This window comes from Squalius cephalus, assembly GCF_949319135.1.
Source record: "Squalius cephalus genome assembly, chromosome: 18".
Classification (NCBI taxonomy): Eukaryota; Metazoa; Chordata; class Actinopteri; order Cypriniformes; family Leuciscidae; genus Squalius; species Squalius cephalus.
Window position 1 is genome coordinate 30,761,564 of NC_137139.1, and position 17,443 is coordinate 30,779,006.

The window sequence follows — 17,443 nt, forward strand, 5'->3', positions numbered from 1 at the left end:
TGAAAAACAAACAAGCAAGCCCAGCCCAGATAAGAAAAACTAACACAAACGTAACGTAATGCATTACTTTCTATAAATTGGACATTGTGAAGGCTATCTCACAGGTGTTAGTTAGGTTAGATTAGGTTATACTTTATAGTCCCATGTAGGGAAATTTGTCTTTAACTCAGAACACAGTATAGATTAACACATTAAAATACTGTATATATAACATATCAGTTATATATGCAACAGTATATAAACAGTTTCATTAAAAATATATAAAGTGCCCCCAAAGGGTTCTTATTCGGAGATCTCGGAAAGCTCTTCAGTGAGGGTTTAGGTGTTCAGTGTACAGCTTCATTTTTGCTCTTAAACATCAACTAATATGTTCTGCTCAGCAAGGTCAATAAAGCACTCAAATTGCTTTTTAGAGTCAAACAAAGAAACCTTGTACTCTAAAACTATGGAGTGGCTTTTAGAGCACAGCAGACTGCTAGAAGAACTTGTTCTTGTTTTGCTTGTAAACATCCCGTACTAGATGGAGAAACCAAAAGATAAGAATATCCACAATAATTTTATTATTATTTTGAAACCAGATAATTTCTTGAAGTACTTGTCCCTCTTTTTAAGATAGCCAAAATCTTTTAGTTTGCTTAACAGCATTAGGTGGAGAAGCATCATCTTTCTAGAGAGCATTTGATTGGACATCTGCATGTAGTGCAAGATGGTGTAAATAATATTCTTGTTATGTTTTGAATTACTCCTAAAAGTTTATTTGGACAGTTTTCACTTTTATGCATTAACCAACATTAAGTAACAATAAGCAATACATGTGTTACAGTATTTATTATTAATCTTTTAATGTAATCAATTTTAAATGTTGTAAAGAAATGGTATTTTATTTAGTATTTATTAATATTAATGTTATTTATTAAAAATTCAACTTATTGTTAATTCATAGCTTAGGTTCATTAAATAATATTAACATATACAACTTTTGATTCTAATAATGTATTAGTAAATGTCGAAATTAACATTAAAGGTGCAGTAAGCAATTTCTGAGAAATATTGTTGATATCTGTTGATATCGCCAAAACAAACACGCCCCTACCCAAAAAGATCACACCCCAATCTTCATAGCCCCGCCCCCAAACTAACCAATAATACACCATGCAACACAGGCACCTCCCCCCTCATGAGTGGACACGCCCCTTACTGCTGATTGGCTACAAGTGTGTTCTGGTGCGGTCTGATCCACTTTCAACAGCATTTCTCAGAATTCGCCCACTGCACCTTTAACTAAGAATAATAGATGCGTTATAAGTGCTTTTCATTGTTAGTTAACTAAAGTTAACAAATTAAACCTTATTGTAAAGTGTTTCCGGTAACTGTAACCAACTAAACTTAATAATTACAATGTGTAAATAACTCAAGGCAGTTTGTACCATTTAAACACAACTTTAAAGTCTTTTGTACTGTTGTATATCACCCCTTCATTGTTTAACCATTAAAAGATGCATGATGTTCCTTGTTACGCTGTAGGAGAACAAGCGTGCCACCCGGCCTATGCAATCGCACACAGATGAGCCACTTATGCACAAATCAATGGGTAATTTAAAAAAAAACTGCTTTTGAGTTCCTCTCAGAGTGTAGGAACAAAGGCATGTTATAATTCCGCTCCAAAAACTGAGCATTCAAAAACAAAGCATTGGATGTTCTTAAAGAAATAATGGATTGGCAATCATTGCTCCATTGTAAATTATGGATCTGTATATCTTGCAATATGAGGAGAAAATACATGTTCATCCTCGTCCTTCATCAAGACTTGCGGACGGAAGTGGCTCCCACTATAATTAAAGTGATCCAGTCCATGCAGGTAGAAAGAGAACATCTTTTTTAAATTGAAAAACGTAAAGTATTTGAATGTAATTGCATTAGATCAAAATGTCAGAGCAATACATTTATTTAAACAACACTAAAGCACACTTTTTGTTTGGTTTGAAAACAGTTGTGCTGCTTAATATTTTTGTGCAAACATTTTTAACAGTGTAAACCGTTTTTTTTTTTTTTTTTTTTTTCAGGATTTGTTAATGTACCTCATGTTTTTTTTTTTTTAGAAATTGTTTTTATTCAGCAAGGATGCATTAAAGTGATCAAAAGTCAGAATAAAGATGTCTATTTCAAATAAATGCTGCTCTTTATCACTGTTTCCACAAAGATATTAAGCAGCACAACTGTTTTCAACATTGATAATAAACAAATGTTTCTTTTTATCAGCATATAAGAATGATTTCTGAAGGATCATGTGACTGAAGACTAGAGTGATGATGCTAAAATTCAGCTTTGATCACAGGAATAAATTACTGTGGTGAGGGGGGCGTGGTTCAGCGAGGTCTGCAACGGGAGAGAGAGTTGGGAGACGAGCGGTGAGTAAGAAGGTCAAGTGAAAATGACAAACACCTGTGTCTTGTTTTAATAATTGGTGTGGAGAGACCGAATATAAACTGCTGGGAAACGGTGAGCGGGGAGAGAGACCAATCTGAGAGCTTGTGCTGTGACCGCTGATGAGAGCTGGAAAGCAAGAACTATTGATGACTGTCAATGAGAACTTCTGTTGAGAGCGCAGAGATCGCGAGTTTGGTTGTGTTGCTTTCAGTTTAAAATTAAAAGCGTGGGCCCTATTTTAAGCGCAGGGCGCAAGTGCATTTAGGGCGTGTCCTCTGAACATTGTTACATTGGTGCCGAAAGCCGGGAAGGAAGAAGAACGTCGCCACCGTCATGCAAACCCCGTCAGGTCCGCCATTTGCGGATGTCATCTGCTCGCTCGAGAGACTCTATCAAGAGCAACAGCAGGCGCTGGAGGACATGAGGGAGGATCAGACACGCCATTTCCAGTCCCTTGTCCAGACGCACTGTGGGGAATCCCTCTACATCGGCCCTGCCCACTCACGTGCCTCATGAAGATGGGTCCCCAGGATGACCCGTTGGCGTTCCTGGACCTCTTCGAGAGGACTGCTGCAGGGGCATGTGAGTGGCCCCAAACCCACTGGCCGGTACGCTTCATCCCCTGCTGTCGGGGGAAGCGCAAATGGCAGCACAGCAACTACCGGTCCAGAACCTACTGGTCTACAAAGACCTAAATTGAGCCATTCTTCAACGGGTCGGCCTCAGCCCAGAGCAGCAGCGCTTCAGGTTACTAGACATTGGGGAGGGGGGCCGTGATGGCTCAGCAGCTGGACTTGGCCATCCAACTGGCGGAGGACCAGATGGTTGTGTGTCCTTGGTTTCGGCACCAGTTTAACAATGTTCAGAGGAAGGCAGGAAGAAGACAGGGTCGGCTTACTGAGAACTCATGCTGTTTATTTGAAACGAAAAGGAACACAACCAAACTCCTGTCCGCTGTAAACAGAAGTGCTCAGTGACAGTCATCAATAGTTATTGCTTTCCAGCTCTCATTGACGGTCACAGCACGAGCTCTCTCCTCACTCACTGTTTCCCAGCAGCTTATATCCGGTCTCTTCATGCCAATTGCTGCAACAAGACACAGGTGTTTGTCATTTGCACTTGACCTTCTTGCTTACCGCTCGTCTCCCAACTCTCTCATCCATTGCAGACCTCACTGAACCATGCTCCCCTCACCACAATTACACTTTCAAATTGTTATTTTACATTTTTACAATATTACTGTTTTTCTGTATTTTTGATCAAATAAAGCAGCCTTGCTGAGCAGAAGAGACTTCTTTCAAAAACTCAAAAAATCGTACCAACCCCAAACTTCTGAACGGTATAGCTATCTTACTTTCATATTTGTGTGTTTGTGAGCAGTCGATGGAGAGCCGCTCTGCCGTTTTAAGATGGATTAATTTCTCCGCTCTGGCAGTCCTCTGCTCTCATAGCAGACCACAAAACAGACATAGCTTAAAGCAAAGAGGCTTTCTCAGAGTACTGACATCAGGCCAAACATCCAACCAAAGAGAGAGCGAGAGAGAGATTTGGGCATTATCACTGGGCAGTTTCTTCAGTTTTGGACTCTGGTCACTGCGGAGAGCCAATAAAGAGAAGCGTTTAGGTAACTCAGTAAGATCTGCTGATTCCAGCTGTTTTTTGCCTGGAGTTAAACAATAGAGGCATAATTGGGGGTCAGAACCTCATTGTCTTTGGAGGGTTTTTTGGAAATATTAAACGTCAAAACTTAAACATGATGTCTGATGGCCATTTCATTCCTACAGTATGAAAGCAAAACCTGATCGTCTTGAAACAAGCCCTGACCACTGAACAGCACTTGCATGCAACTTTAAAGCTGAACACTGGGAAAAAGCACACAGGCCAAATCCACCATAGCATATCAATAATTCTCTCACATGTTGATTCTCAGCGTTTTCTGCCTTGTTGAACTGGTTGTAACTGGTCTGTTTTTTGTTTATTTTTTATCCTCCAGGAAGTGAAATACTTCCAGTTCCCTGGAGAGCTGCTGATGAGGATGTTGAAGATGTTGATTTTGCCTCTGGTCGTGTCCAGGTAAGACTTAATAATGATCACTATGGATAACAAGCTGATTTTATGCCTGTAGAGCTCCAGTTCCCGCTTTAAAAACCATCTTAATGTGTTTTAATCAAACGCTATCTCACAACCAATTCATACGAATTCGTACGAGTGAGCAAAAGGTGGCTAATTCGTACGACCTCACTCGTACGAATTCGTACGTTTTACGTATTCGTACGAAATGGTTAGGTTTGGGGGCAGGGTCCAGGGGTAGGTCATTCGTACGAATTGGGCAGCTCATAAAATACGTTCGATTTCGCAAAAAAACGTATGAATTCGTACGAGTGTGGTCGTATGAATTCCTATGAAATAGCCACCTCGTAAAATTCATACGAATTGCCGTGAGATCGGGTTGGTTTTAATATGGAGTTCTACTGTTCAACAGTTTGGGTTTGGTAAAATTATAATTTTTATAATTATATACGAACTCTCTTCTGCTCACCAAGGCTGCATTCATTTGATCCAAAATACTGTAAAACCACTAATATTCTTGAATATATTTAAAAATGTAATTTATTCCTGTGATCAAAGCTGAATTTTCAGCATCATTACTCCAGTCTTCAGTGTCACATGATCCTTCAGAAATCATTCTAATATGCTGATTTGCACCTCAAGAAACATTTCTGATTATTATCAATGTTGAAAACAGTTTCATATTTTATAGAAACAATGATTCTTTGATGAATAGAAAGTTCGAATGAACAGCATTCATTTAAAATATAATTTATTTGTGATGCTATAAATGCCTTTACTGTCACTTTTTGTCAATTTAATGCATCCTCAATAAAAGTATCTGGTCTAGTCCAAGCTGGCTTAGGTGGGTTCATCTGCTGGCTACAGGTTTTTAGGGGTTCAAGCATGAAATGCTGAAACCCTATTGTAATTGTAAGGATTTGTAAAACGCATCGTGCAGGCCAAACCGTAAGGCCTAGAGACTTGAAACCTGGCCAGATGGTAGGCCTCAATTTGGGGACAACCTATCAGAGTATGACCCCGAATGGCCCATAGGTGGCGCTACAGCAACCAAAAGTTCAAAATTGCTCATAACTCTTAGACCCTTTGTCCCAGGCTCAAGTGTCTTACGTCGTTGGAATCCTTGGCTCAAGGCGGCGGACAAAATGGCTATCTCCGATTTTGATTTAGGCAGGGAAAATTTTCTGCTATGTCGAATTTTGTCCAAAACCTACTTTTGCAAACTAGTCCCTGGTTTTTCGCCCGATCGGAACCAAACCAGTCTAGGACAATTCTCTGGACTCTCTAGATCAATAATTATCAAAAAAAAGTTTAACTTTGGCATTTGGGTGGCTGTAACAGGGTCACTTAGAAAAGGGGCGTGGCAAAATACACTCAAAAGCCTATAAATCCCAAAGGAAAACTCAGAACTTCACAAAAATTGATGAGCATATGTGTCAGAACATGGTGAGGAAGCATGCAGAGTTTCATGGAGATCGGACCATAGGTGGCGCTATAACTGTCAAAAAGCTTTGAAAACCATATATTTCCTATGTTAAATGGCCTGTATTGGCTGTAAATGGTCTTTTCCATCATATATGTCAGTGGTTAAATGCTTGCTAAATAAAACTTAATGTCTTTTTGATGCTTATGTGCTTAAAGGCCTTAAATGCTTGAACCCCGATAAATGCTGCTTGCAGCTTTAATTTTTGTTTGTTTTTTCAAATTTGGTAGTTAATTGGTAGTTTAAGACATTGCTGCTGGAGGCGAGTTCAACCACCTATAGCTTGGAAGGAACCTGGAAGAAACCATGTTCCAAACGTTCATTATCTTAAGCTAGTTTTAGCTGGATTTTCAGAAGTTATAGACTGCAGCTTTCATCATTATGAATATTAAACCCAGCAATCCTGGCTTCCATCTCACATGCCTATCATCAGCTCGTTTTAATAAACCTATTTTCTTAATTATTAACAAATTAGCCCAGCTGTACTAAATTAAGAGCCATTCTTGATTTATCCATGTGCATCATGCTCATAAATGCAATGCAATTATAAAGAAGCAACCTGATCTGGCAAAACAAGCACAAAATAAGCAACCACCGGAATCCAAAATATCAGCCCTGGTTTTCATAAATGGTTTCAGTCAATGCTGATGCAATACGGCTAACCATGTTAGGAAGCTCTGAATGCAAATAATCTTTGGGGCAAAAAAAGATGTAAAAGGAAAGGTTGAGAATGTCATATGATTTTAGCACAGCCAGGAACTTGAAACGTTCATTTGATGCAGAGAGGAGCATGAATTGCACAGCAGCAAGTTGAAAGTGGGTTAGGAGTGTCCGTCATCAATGGAAACAGGAGCTGATTTCTGAGAAAACCCCATTCAGTTCCTGGAAGCGCAGAACCCTTGATATGTGCCTATTTCCTTTGAGTGTCTTGCTTATATGCGAGAACTCTCTCATCCTGCTCTTCATACGCCCTTTTAGTGGGAATGTTTGAATTAACTGTGTAAACTCTTCTTACCAGCCACAGAGGTCAGTGCGGCCAAAACAGATGGTGGAAAATCAGATCCAAAATCTGAACCTTAAATAAGCAGAAATGCATTGATAATGTTTACAATAGCGTGTTTGCAAACATATTACGATCTACAGTATTCTCCTTTATTTATTTATTTATTTATTTATTTATTTATTTATTCTCTACATTGTTGCTACTGTCACGACAGAGCAATTGTTTGAATTGAATTGTCTGAGACTTATGTTACTGCATTGCATATTGTACAGTACATCTACAGTGCTTTAGTTGAGTGTTTCTATTGTCTGATTTCGTAGATAGTTTATTCTGAATATAATGTGTGGTATTTTCATTTGTTAAAGTCGTCAAAGATTGTTCTTACGAGTTGACGCACATGAATGCCACCACAAAGTTGTAAATACGAGTGGGAAGCTTTCTTTAAGCCCCGATGTTTACAAGTTTGGGGCGTGTGTGTCAGTGAGAAACGTGGCAGAATACCACAATATTTATAGGTATTTAGCAGTGACATTGTCATGCATTTTTATTTACAACAAAATAAGATAATTGCCTGCACAAAATACGAAAGCATTGTAATCTAACAATATAATATGTTACAAAGTTTACAGTGGCTTCATAAACTACTTAAAAAAAATAAAAAAGCAAAACACACCAGCTGCACATTCACTGTTATGCATTTTCTAGAAGTAGAGTTTAAAAACCTTGCTGTATTTTTGTGAGGTTAATTAAGAGACGGTAAACCGCCATCTTGCTCCAACGAAGTGACTTGAACACACCAGACCTCGTAAACACAACTTCCCAAGAGGATTTGAATGCACCTTCTTAAATTACCCTCTTGCACAAATGGCTGAAATGTTCTCTTGCACTGTTAACTTCTGACATGTTGCAAGTCTTCTTAATAGTCCACATGCTCACTTGCTCTCTTAGGACTGAAATGGCCATAATTTGCGTAAAAACATGTCTTGTAGAGCATAATTGCCTTTGGTTATAATCTGTGCATGGCTGCATGATGAACTTTCAGCTTTGGATTTGGCGACTAATTGACAACCTAGGATGGATCATTTGGCCAAAATAGGCAATTTACCAGCAATCTAACCTCAGCGACGAGGCAAGATCCTGACTATAGCTGTAATCTGAAAGGAATACTGAATGCTCTGAGGACTTTAATTGCATTGAGATTAATTAGTGGGAAATAGAGAGGGTTTTCATTGATGAGATGCATTACAAGCCTTCAGATTGCAGTTTATTTCTGTGTGCAAATCATGGTTCTTTCTTGGGGTTTAAAAGACAATTAATATTCAGTAATATTATTGATTTAACTGCATTGAAACTATCGGATGAGAGCTGAATTGAAACTAAATTGAGCTGAATAATAGCACTGTAGAGCTGCTTTACAGCTGGAACTGAATTAGTTTCATAATGAATTTTGCAACATTAACATCGTTATTTGCTTGTTTATTGATGTGAAGCTGCTTTTAAACAATCTGTATTGTGTAAAGCACTATATAAATAAATGTGAAGGGAAGCAGTGCATACTAAGAAAACTGGAAAGAGCAAAAAGACTGAATTCAATCATGTTTTTTTATAATGCAATGCACTTTCCAAGGCCATTGGTTAACCAGAAATAATGTCAGTAATGATTTTGAATCACCTTGACTTATTATTTGGTAATAGTGTCAAAAGGTAAGACATTTTTACACAAAATTAGATTTTAAACAACCATTAACAAGATGATATCTTGATGTTTCTCACTGAATTGATGTGTGACCTGATGAGGTCATTTGAAATGTGTGCTTTTGCAGAATGTATTCTAGTATTCAATCTTGAAATGACATACTACTAAATCATTACTTTATTGTTACACAGAGATTGGTAGGTCTATTAGTAAAATCTGTTGACTTTAGCAATCGTTGTTGCATAAAGTTTGCATACCTGTAAGTAACTCAAGAAGTATTAAAGATATCTTAATTTCCTTTCAGAATTTGGTTCGTAAGAAACTTTTCTTTTGATACCCTATCTGGTTTAATACCACAGTATTGGGGATCTCAATATGGCTCCAAGTATAAATTGTTCAATTGTACACATTTTCAATGGTCGAAAACCAAATGTGGTTAACTTTGCATGCAGCTGATCATTTTTCTTTTAAAGAGGAATGTCTGAAGTTGAAACTAGAAATGTATCTATTTCTGAGAATTCTTAGTGAGATCAAATGTTTCGTGAATACGGCCCCTGGTGTTGATGGATATCTCCCAGAACATTGTGAGAGCCAGTAACTGATGTCAGTAAATCTGATTTCAAGTTCTTGGCAGTTAAGCACGTTTAATCAAAACATGCAGATATGACGCATTTCCATAATCTAGTAGCTTATGGCCTTGGGAACTGTTTAACAGGCAATCTTACTCCATTCAGTAGATTTCAGATGCTAGTGCAATCAGTTGTTTCATGCTTACAATTATGGCATTTTAGATTATGATTATTGTAATACAAATAAACAATTGTCTATGCAATTGTCTATGATTAAGCATTTGTATCCATCTAATGTAGAAAAAAGACACATTTACTTATATAGTGCTTTATAAAACAAAGATTTCTGTCAAGCAGCTTCACAGAAATAAACAGGAAATTAATATTTTTAATGTTGTCAAATTCATCAGTAACGGAACGACTTTGATTTCTGTAAAGCAGCTCTATAAAGACAATATTCTCATTAATAAGCTCATTTTAGTTTTATGTTGATTCAATTTAGTTCAATAATAGTGTTGATGTTGCAAAGTTCATCATTTATGAAACAAATTTGAAGACAATAGTGTCACTATCCAGATTAATTCAGTTCAAGTCAGTGCTGTCAAATCGATATTTCTTTCAATATTTCAAATTTTTCTTTGTCCCCTGATGTCAACCATTAAATGCACAAAGCCATATGATAGAAGCAGATATGATTAACCTTATAAATGTCCTGAGGTTAATTGGTTTAATTGTAGTGAAAGTGTTACGAAACCCCCCGTTTGCACTGGCCATTTCATACTACAATTGTAAAAAGTAAAATAACACAGGCTGCAGGTAAAGAGCTGTTCGGTTGGTGTCATTTCACACAAAAAAATTAAATCTGTAAATGTTTTTCATCCCCAAGTCGATCCAAACTTTCTTTCATCTGTGCAACACACACACACAAAAAATTCTGAAGACCATGTTGGTTAATTTTTTTCCATGCAATTTTCCCCATGCAATTACAAGTAATGGGGACGGATGCTTCCGAGTTTCAAAAAAGACCCGGAAGCACCATAAAAGCATCATAATTGTGATTCATACAACCAAACTTGTGTCATATGATGGCTTTGTGTGAGAAACAGACTGAAATTGATGTCATTATTCAATTAAAATAATTGGTTGTTGAGTCAGTGAGATGAACTCGATATAAATGCACCAATGGATTCATCGAAAACATCCGACTCAAAAGAATGACTCATTCATGAATCGGCTGATTCTCTCTTGAACTCTAATAACGTAGCCAAGGAGAGCAGGATGAATGTAAAGATGTCAATTTTGGTGTGTTCTTCAGACAAAACTCTCATATGTGACAATATAAATAACACTAGACATGCAAATGTTGCATGGACTTTTAGTCAAGTCATCTTCATTTATATAGCGTTTTTAACAATGTAGATTGTTCCAAAGCAGCTTTACATTGATTTTAGGAAATTAAAGTAACAGAGATTGTTTTGGCTTTACAGCAGCTCTAGAATAAAGTTATTGTCCAGCTAAAGTTAGTTTTGATTGATTCACTTCCATCGCAACGATCATTAGTTATTAACTTACGAACCTGTGAGAACACTGATACGCGCACATGCGTATTACGAGTTCAGTCTATAGGTATGCGCGTTTGAATATATGTGCGCAGGCGTGTAGTCCTTCCCTACAAACCAACCCTCAACAAATTACTTGTCTGGCATTAAAATTTATAATACAGAATTTTTATCGCTTCCACGTAGCCACGCGAACCGGAATTATCCCGAGAACGCTTTATCTGTACAGAGGTAAAGGGAAGGGAAGGAGGCCTTCACAGGGGAGAGACTAGTTGACACTTCAGGACTGCGTTGTCGTCATGTCCAGGCGCAGGTCCTTCATCAGATCTGGATACGGCCTGGATCCGGCGGACTGCGGTAAACCTCGGGAAATATTTTAGGATAATTATGTTTTTTTTTTAATCCTTTATAAATTCATTAAAGTAGTGGCCTGATGTGGAATATTCATTTATTATTGTCCAACTTAAGATGTATAAGCTCAAAATTAAGTGTGTTAGCGTTAATATATGGTTCAAAGTTTCATCCATTTGAAACCATGGCTGTGGATTATGCATAGGACTGGACAATATTGAATATTTATGATAATAATGAAACATAGGCCTATATACAGTATATATATAAACATATATATATACAGCTTTGATTTAAATATATACACAGCTTTGATTTGCATTTAAAGATACCAGTATAAGGGTGTTTACACACAGAGAGAGAGAGAGAGAGTGTGTCTTGAGTCACTTGAGGGAAAGAGCCAAATGAAATGGAGAGCAGCTCTCTCAATAATTGTGTGTTTTTCTAGCACAGTTGTGAAGGTACATTTATCATGTCATTTCACCTTGATTTCCTCAAGAGATCCTTCAGGAAAAATCCTCATAATCAAATTTAAAACATCATCTCGCCAGTCACTCTCCTCTCAAAACACAAACAGACACCCACACACACACACACACACACACACACACACAGTTGATTCTACTAATAACTGTTGCAAACCAGCTGAGAAAATTTTACATTTGACAGCATTTCAACAGCTTGCCTTTTATGATTATTTTGAAATCATTCACCAATTGCAACCTGTGGTGTTACTTTGAAATATCAGCATGTGAAAAAAATCTTGTTTTAAAAAAAAAAAAAAAATAGCTGTTTTAGCTTTTACAGGGACATGTTATTGAAAATGCACGAGTGGCCATCAATTGTGCTCATTTTAGACAGATTTAAAGGAATAGTTCACTCTGGTTACTTAAGTTATAAAAAATATAAAAAATTCCTGACTTCTCTTATAAAACAGCTTTTTTTTTTTTTTCATGGCAGACTCCAAATATGTAATGTCTTAATGACAAACATATTCGAAATGTTATAGAGCAGCGTTTCATTTATTATGTGGTTAAACTATTTCCACACAAAAACAGTTTGAGGTCAATGTTTTTGTCAATGTTATCACCTCAATAGCTCCAATGAGCTTAATAACTTAATACTAATAATATTTTTTAATTGAGACATGCTTTAATGTGTTAAATCACCTAATATTTTCAATTTTCATAATAATTTTTCAAATATTTTTAATATTTTATTTAATTGTGGATGTATAATTTTATAATAAATTAATTATATTTATTTTATATAAATAGTGAGTATAATGATAAAAATTATATTGAGGGTTATTTGAACCGAGAAATGTCCTGTAAAGTTTATAATTTTGTCCAAAAAAAGTGGAATAGCTTGATCATGGTTCATAACACTTGTTGTAGAGAGGTTGTAAAGGCAGCTCTCCTGTGCGTGTGGCTGTTTCACGCCACATCGGCTCACTTATATAATGTCCTTTATCTTCTCTTAGAACCTTTTATCCATCAGAATGATGATATAAGAAATTATGTAATTTACGCCATGCAAAGATGCAAGGTGTTTGCAAACACTAGACCTGTGCAAGGAAGTACAGCATTTGAACTCAACACAATTTAATTGGCTTATAACAGTATTTTCTGTAGGCGTTGAAAGCGGCATGTTGCATTGCATTAAACGTTGTTAGCTATGCAAGCTTTAATTCTTGTTTTGATCAGAAATGTATACGACAATTTGCGTGACATTCTCCACATTGCTGCAAGGTTCGCCTCCTACTAATATAATGGCGCAGCAATTGTTTGAAGAAACACTGCATTGATTTTGCACAGAAAATCTATTGTTTTATTTAAAGGCCAATGTTCTCGTAAGTTTCTCACCTCAATACTTCTTTCTCCTTATTTTTGATTGAGATATAAAGTGGAATTTATACAACACTATAAAAGTGCACTAGCCTTTTTAGCTTTGCAAGCTTCAATTCAGGCATTGTTTAGTTCAGAAATGTAAACAGCAATATGCAGGACATTCTCCACATTGCAAATGTCATTGGATTGCATTTTATACAGGTCATCTCTTGTTTTATTTATTTAAATGCCAGCAAATGTATTTTTTGAGAAGTGTCTTGCTTGTGCAATGTTCCATTAAAATAAATGTCACTCATTTTGACATGTTATCATCTAATGCGATTACATTCAGACATTTTGAATTGTGACTTAAGTGCCCAAATCATATTTTTTGCACAACAGTATTTTGTGTATCCATACAAGGAGATTATGATGCTCTTTTCAATGGTAAGAATAAACTGGACATATGCTTCATATTTCTGTTATGAGTTTCTAATGATGATTGTTTCCTCTCCACTGAGAAAGGTCAGCGAGGGTGAAAACGCACTGTAAACGGGAGGGGATAAAGTAGAGAGAAATAGATTTGACATTTCCTTAATAAATCCATCAGCACGCAAGCCCAGATTGAAACGTCATTGCAACTGGATACGGATTACCCACAATGCTCACCAGGGGTCACAGCGTTGAATGAGAAGAGGCGATGCATACAAATATGGCCATTTACACTGACCCGACACCAGCTGTGCCATGTTAGCATCAGAATGAGAAGCTCATGGGCTGTGTCCGAAATCGCCCCCATACCCTTAAATAGGGCACTATTGAGGACGTTATCGAGTGCACTCATTCAATCCCATAATGCACCACAATAACGAATGTACAACTGATGTACGCTCAACTGCTAGAGAATACCCATAATGCACTATGATGGTCATGCCAGTTATATGGCATGTGGAGTTTTAAAGATCTCAACATTTTCTCAGACTGTGCTCAGCCTCAGATTGGCCAAAAGTCTGGAATCAAACATGCAGATCTCAATATGAACTCAAACATTTCTTATCAAATTTATCTGAGATTAAATGATCTGAGCTTCAGTCCACATTCATTTACCTTTTCATGCTATTACTGTATGACTATGGAGTGCAACAGTCACGTTCTGGAAGTAAAAACCTAAATTTTCTCCAAAGGGAAATTGATTTTTAACAGTAGGCACGTTTCCATTACAGATTTGCACAAAACTCTATCGATTTTTTTCTAAATGTCGACAAAAAACTTTTGCGAAATGATGGCGTTTCCATTAACCGATGTTATGTGACTAAAACTTATTTTTTTCCTCTGGCGATAAGTCATTCCAAAAATCATAGCAACGGACGTTGGTAGGTTTATGTATATCTCAGCCACCGCACTGGCCATTATTATTAATCAAAGGAGACGTATGTGTGTTATCCAGTCATTAATGGCAAGGAAAGACCCTTAGCCTATACTTGAGAGCGGCACATATGAGGTGTTTCTGGGTGTTTCTCCGTCATATCGGCTTTGAGCTCTTGATTGTGGCATTTGTTTGAGGTTTAGAACCCAGTATTCCTGTAATTCTCAAGTCTTTTATGAGTTTAATAAAGAACTCTGTCTCGTATTCTGTCCAAACACACCGAGTCATCTACGTCAGGGGACCTGTAAATGCGCAAAAACTGTTTCCATTCCAGTTTTGCAAAATATTTCTTTTTCGAATTGCCTGAAAAGCCACATCAAGCGAGCGTAAAAAAATTTTTTGCGATAATTGGGAGTTTTTGCGAAATTGACGTGTTTCCATTGGGCGTATTTTCAATTCACAATTTCAATTTACGCAGTTTGAAGGGTAATGGAAATGCGGCTAATAACTTACAAACCTTTCAAGAAAGCCCTGATGTGAGCTACGAGGATGTTAATTGATGGTATTTGCTTCCGTCAGCCTAGTTTTAAAATAATCGTGTTTAACAGCCGAATTCGAAGTGAAAAACTACATTACCCATGATGCTGTACAGAAAATTTCACCAATCAGAGTCACCACAATCAAAACACACCAAAGCTCCACCCACTCCCATGAAGCACTGCAAATCTCAAGTTAGCCTCTCAAAATATTTGTGTATATGTACATAAATACTTTATATAAAACAATATATTTTAAGTTTGTTACAATAATCAACATTTTTAAATTAGTAGTTTTATATTTCTCCATTTTAATTTGATTATGCTGTTTGCCATGCTTCATGGGATTGTAGTTCTTTACCTCACTAAAGCCATTAAATACCTTATATCTTGTGTATTTTTGTCCAATTTTAAAAAAAGAAGCTTTTAACACTTAAATAAACTATTTTTAAATCCTTGTGGGAGAAATGAATGGGAAAAAAACTTCTGGAACCAGCGCTGCTGAAAAAGTGGGCGAGCACTAATTTGAAGATTGAATCGTGCGTGATTATTTTTAGCATTTGAAAGAAATGCAAGATAAACTTCATACACAGTTGAAACATAACTGAGAAGAACTAAATTAAGTTTCCTAAGCTATGAAAGAGAGAAAAAAAAATCCTCTGGCCATTGGCCATGCAAAATGCAAGATGTTCTGAGTGCTTTTGAGCATATTAATAAGCAGTTGCTAGAGTCTAAACTGTTCACCCTTAAGTCTCTGAAACCATACAATATATTTTGAAGGAGGAACCTAAATATCAATTACATTTTCTTGTTTGCCTACATCTGTGACTGTATATCATAACCTTACTGTGCTTGAAATCATCTCTGATTTGAAAAAAAAAATCTGAATCCATCCAATGCAGGAAAAGGAAATGATGTGAATGTGAAAAAGCAATATTTTAGCTTGAACCTCTCATTGCACGATGCCCTGCGGTCATTAATATGTAATCTCTGGCTGGTGGAGCCAGCTGTTCATCTGCACAACAGAGGCTGTTTAGAGGGCACCTTCTCCAGCGATAATCTCGCAGCTTTTGTGTGGATGACTGACTGCTCGCGTTGTAGTGAGGTTTAGCTGTATTCCCAGAGGGATGAGCGCATGTGGACATGATGACAATGATGTGCTTTTTATAGGCACCTAAAAAAATCCTGTTAAAAGGCCTTGAAAGGTCAAAATGTGGTCTGCTAAAATTCCATTAGGATGTGACAAGATGTGCTGCAGAATAAAACAATTCAAGGCCATATTCTACACCTATGACACATTTTTTTCCCTGACCATAAGTGACAGTTAAGACGTTTATAATATTACAAAAGATTTCTATTTCAAATTAATGCTGTTCTTTTGAACTTTCTATGAAAGCTGCAGTCCGTAACTTTTTTGGGTTAAAAATGATCCAAAATAATTTTTTGAGCAAGCACATAACCAGCCAGTGTTCAGAACTCTCTGCTTGCCTCAGCTCGATTCTAAACTGTAAGCTTGTAGTAATGTTTTTAATTCCAGTGGTACTGGTGGATTTCTGGGGGAAATTTGAGCATTTCTTTGCGTCATTACGCCACATCTGTACACATAAAGAAGAGTCTCGGAGGCACATTTCGACCCTCATTCTGACATCATTCTGAAATGATTTTAATGGGCGGTTCCTTAACAGCAAAAGTATCAACGTGCCCTCGCTATTGCACCTTAGTGTTTTAAAAATATTATCCATATAAAACCAAAGATTAATGAAATAGTTTACTTACCGTTTGTGATGCAGGTGCTGTCAGATCCAATACATTCGGCTGCTTCATCTTTCAACTAAAGTTTCTTTACGAACTCTCCGTTACACTGTGCCTCGATTAAAATTCAAAGCAAAAGTGAAATGCTCCGAACAAACATATAATCCTCAGATGCGATTAAAAAATAAACCATCCACTTGTTCCTGATGCTGGGATACTTCTGAAGTCTGTAGAGACACAAATGAGCTGTTTATATGGACTCAAAGCGAATGTTCTTTCACACGTCCTCAAGCGTCTGTATATCCAGTGTAGACATTGTCAGTGATTATGGCTACGTTTACACGTGGCCGGCTATTTTCATAAACGGACATTTCACCCTCTCCGTTTTCAAAAATAACATTGTGCACACCTGTCAGTTTTCAGAAAAGTGTCCGTTTACACAAACCCGTGTATATATGCCGTCAAGAGCATGCCAAACCTGTAGGTGGCAGTGTAACGAGAAGCTCAAGCCCACGTTAGCCAATCAGAATCCCGAAAATAGCAACAACAGCAATGAATACTGTGACGTCGGCTGCCTAAAACTCTGTTTTTCTCAGTTTACATGCAAACGAAGTTTTCCAAAATCTCCACTCTGGCCGGAGTTTTTAGAACAAATCATTTTCAGAGGCGAATTCTCCATTTGCGTGTAAACGAAGGGCACAAACGAAGGGAAATGTCTCAGTTTTTCAAAATAACCATGTACGTGTAAACGGGGCCTATAATGGCTTCTGTTTGCTTTTGACGCAACACTCGCCTCTGGTGC

At 37.2% G+C, this 17,443-nt stretch overlaps 1 protein-coding gene across 5 annotated transcripts in view; it reads left to right on the plus strand.

Moving 5' to 3' along the window:
* Positions 1-17,443, plus strand: part of slc1a7b (solute carrier family 1 member 7b) — a 71,714-nt gene that overhangs the window by 23,749 nt on the left and 30,522 nt on the right. For all 5 annotated transcript variants that reach the window (XM_079849975.1, XM_079849977.1, XM_079849976.1 and 2 more), the window contains one exon: positions 4,421-4,500. In XM_079849975.1, coding sequence (XP_079706101.1) covers positions 4,421-4,500 — 80 coding nt within the window. The remainder of the gene's footprint in view (positions 1-4,420; positions 4,501-17,443) is intronic.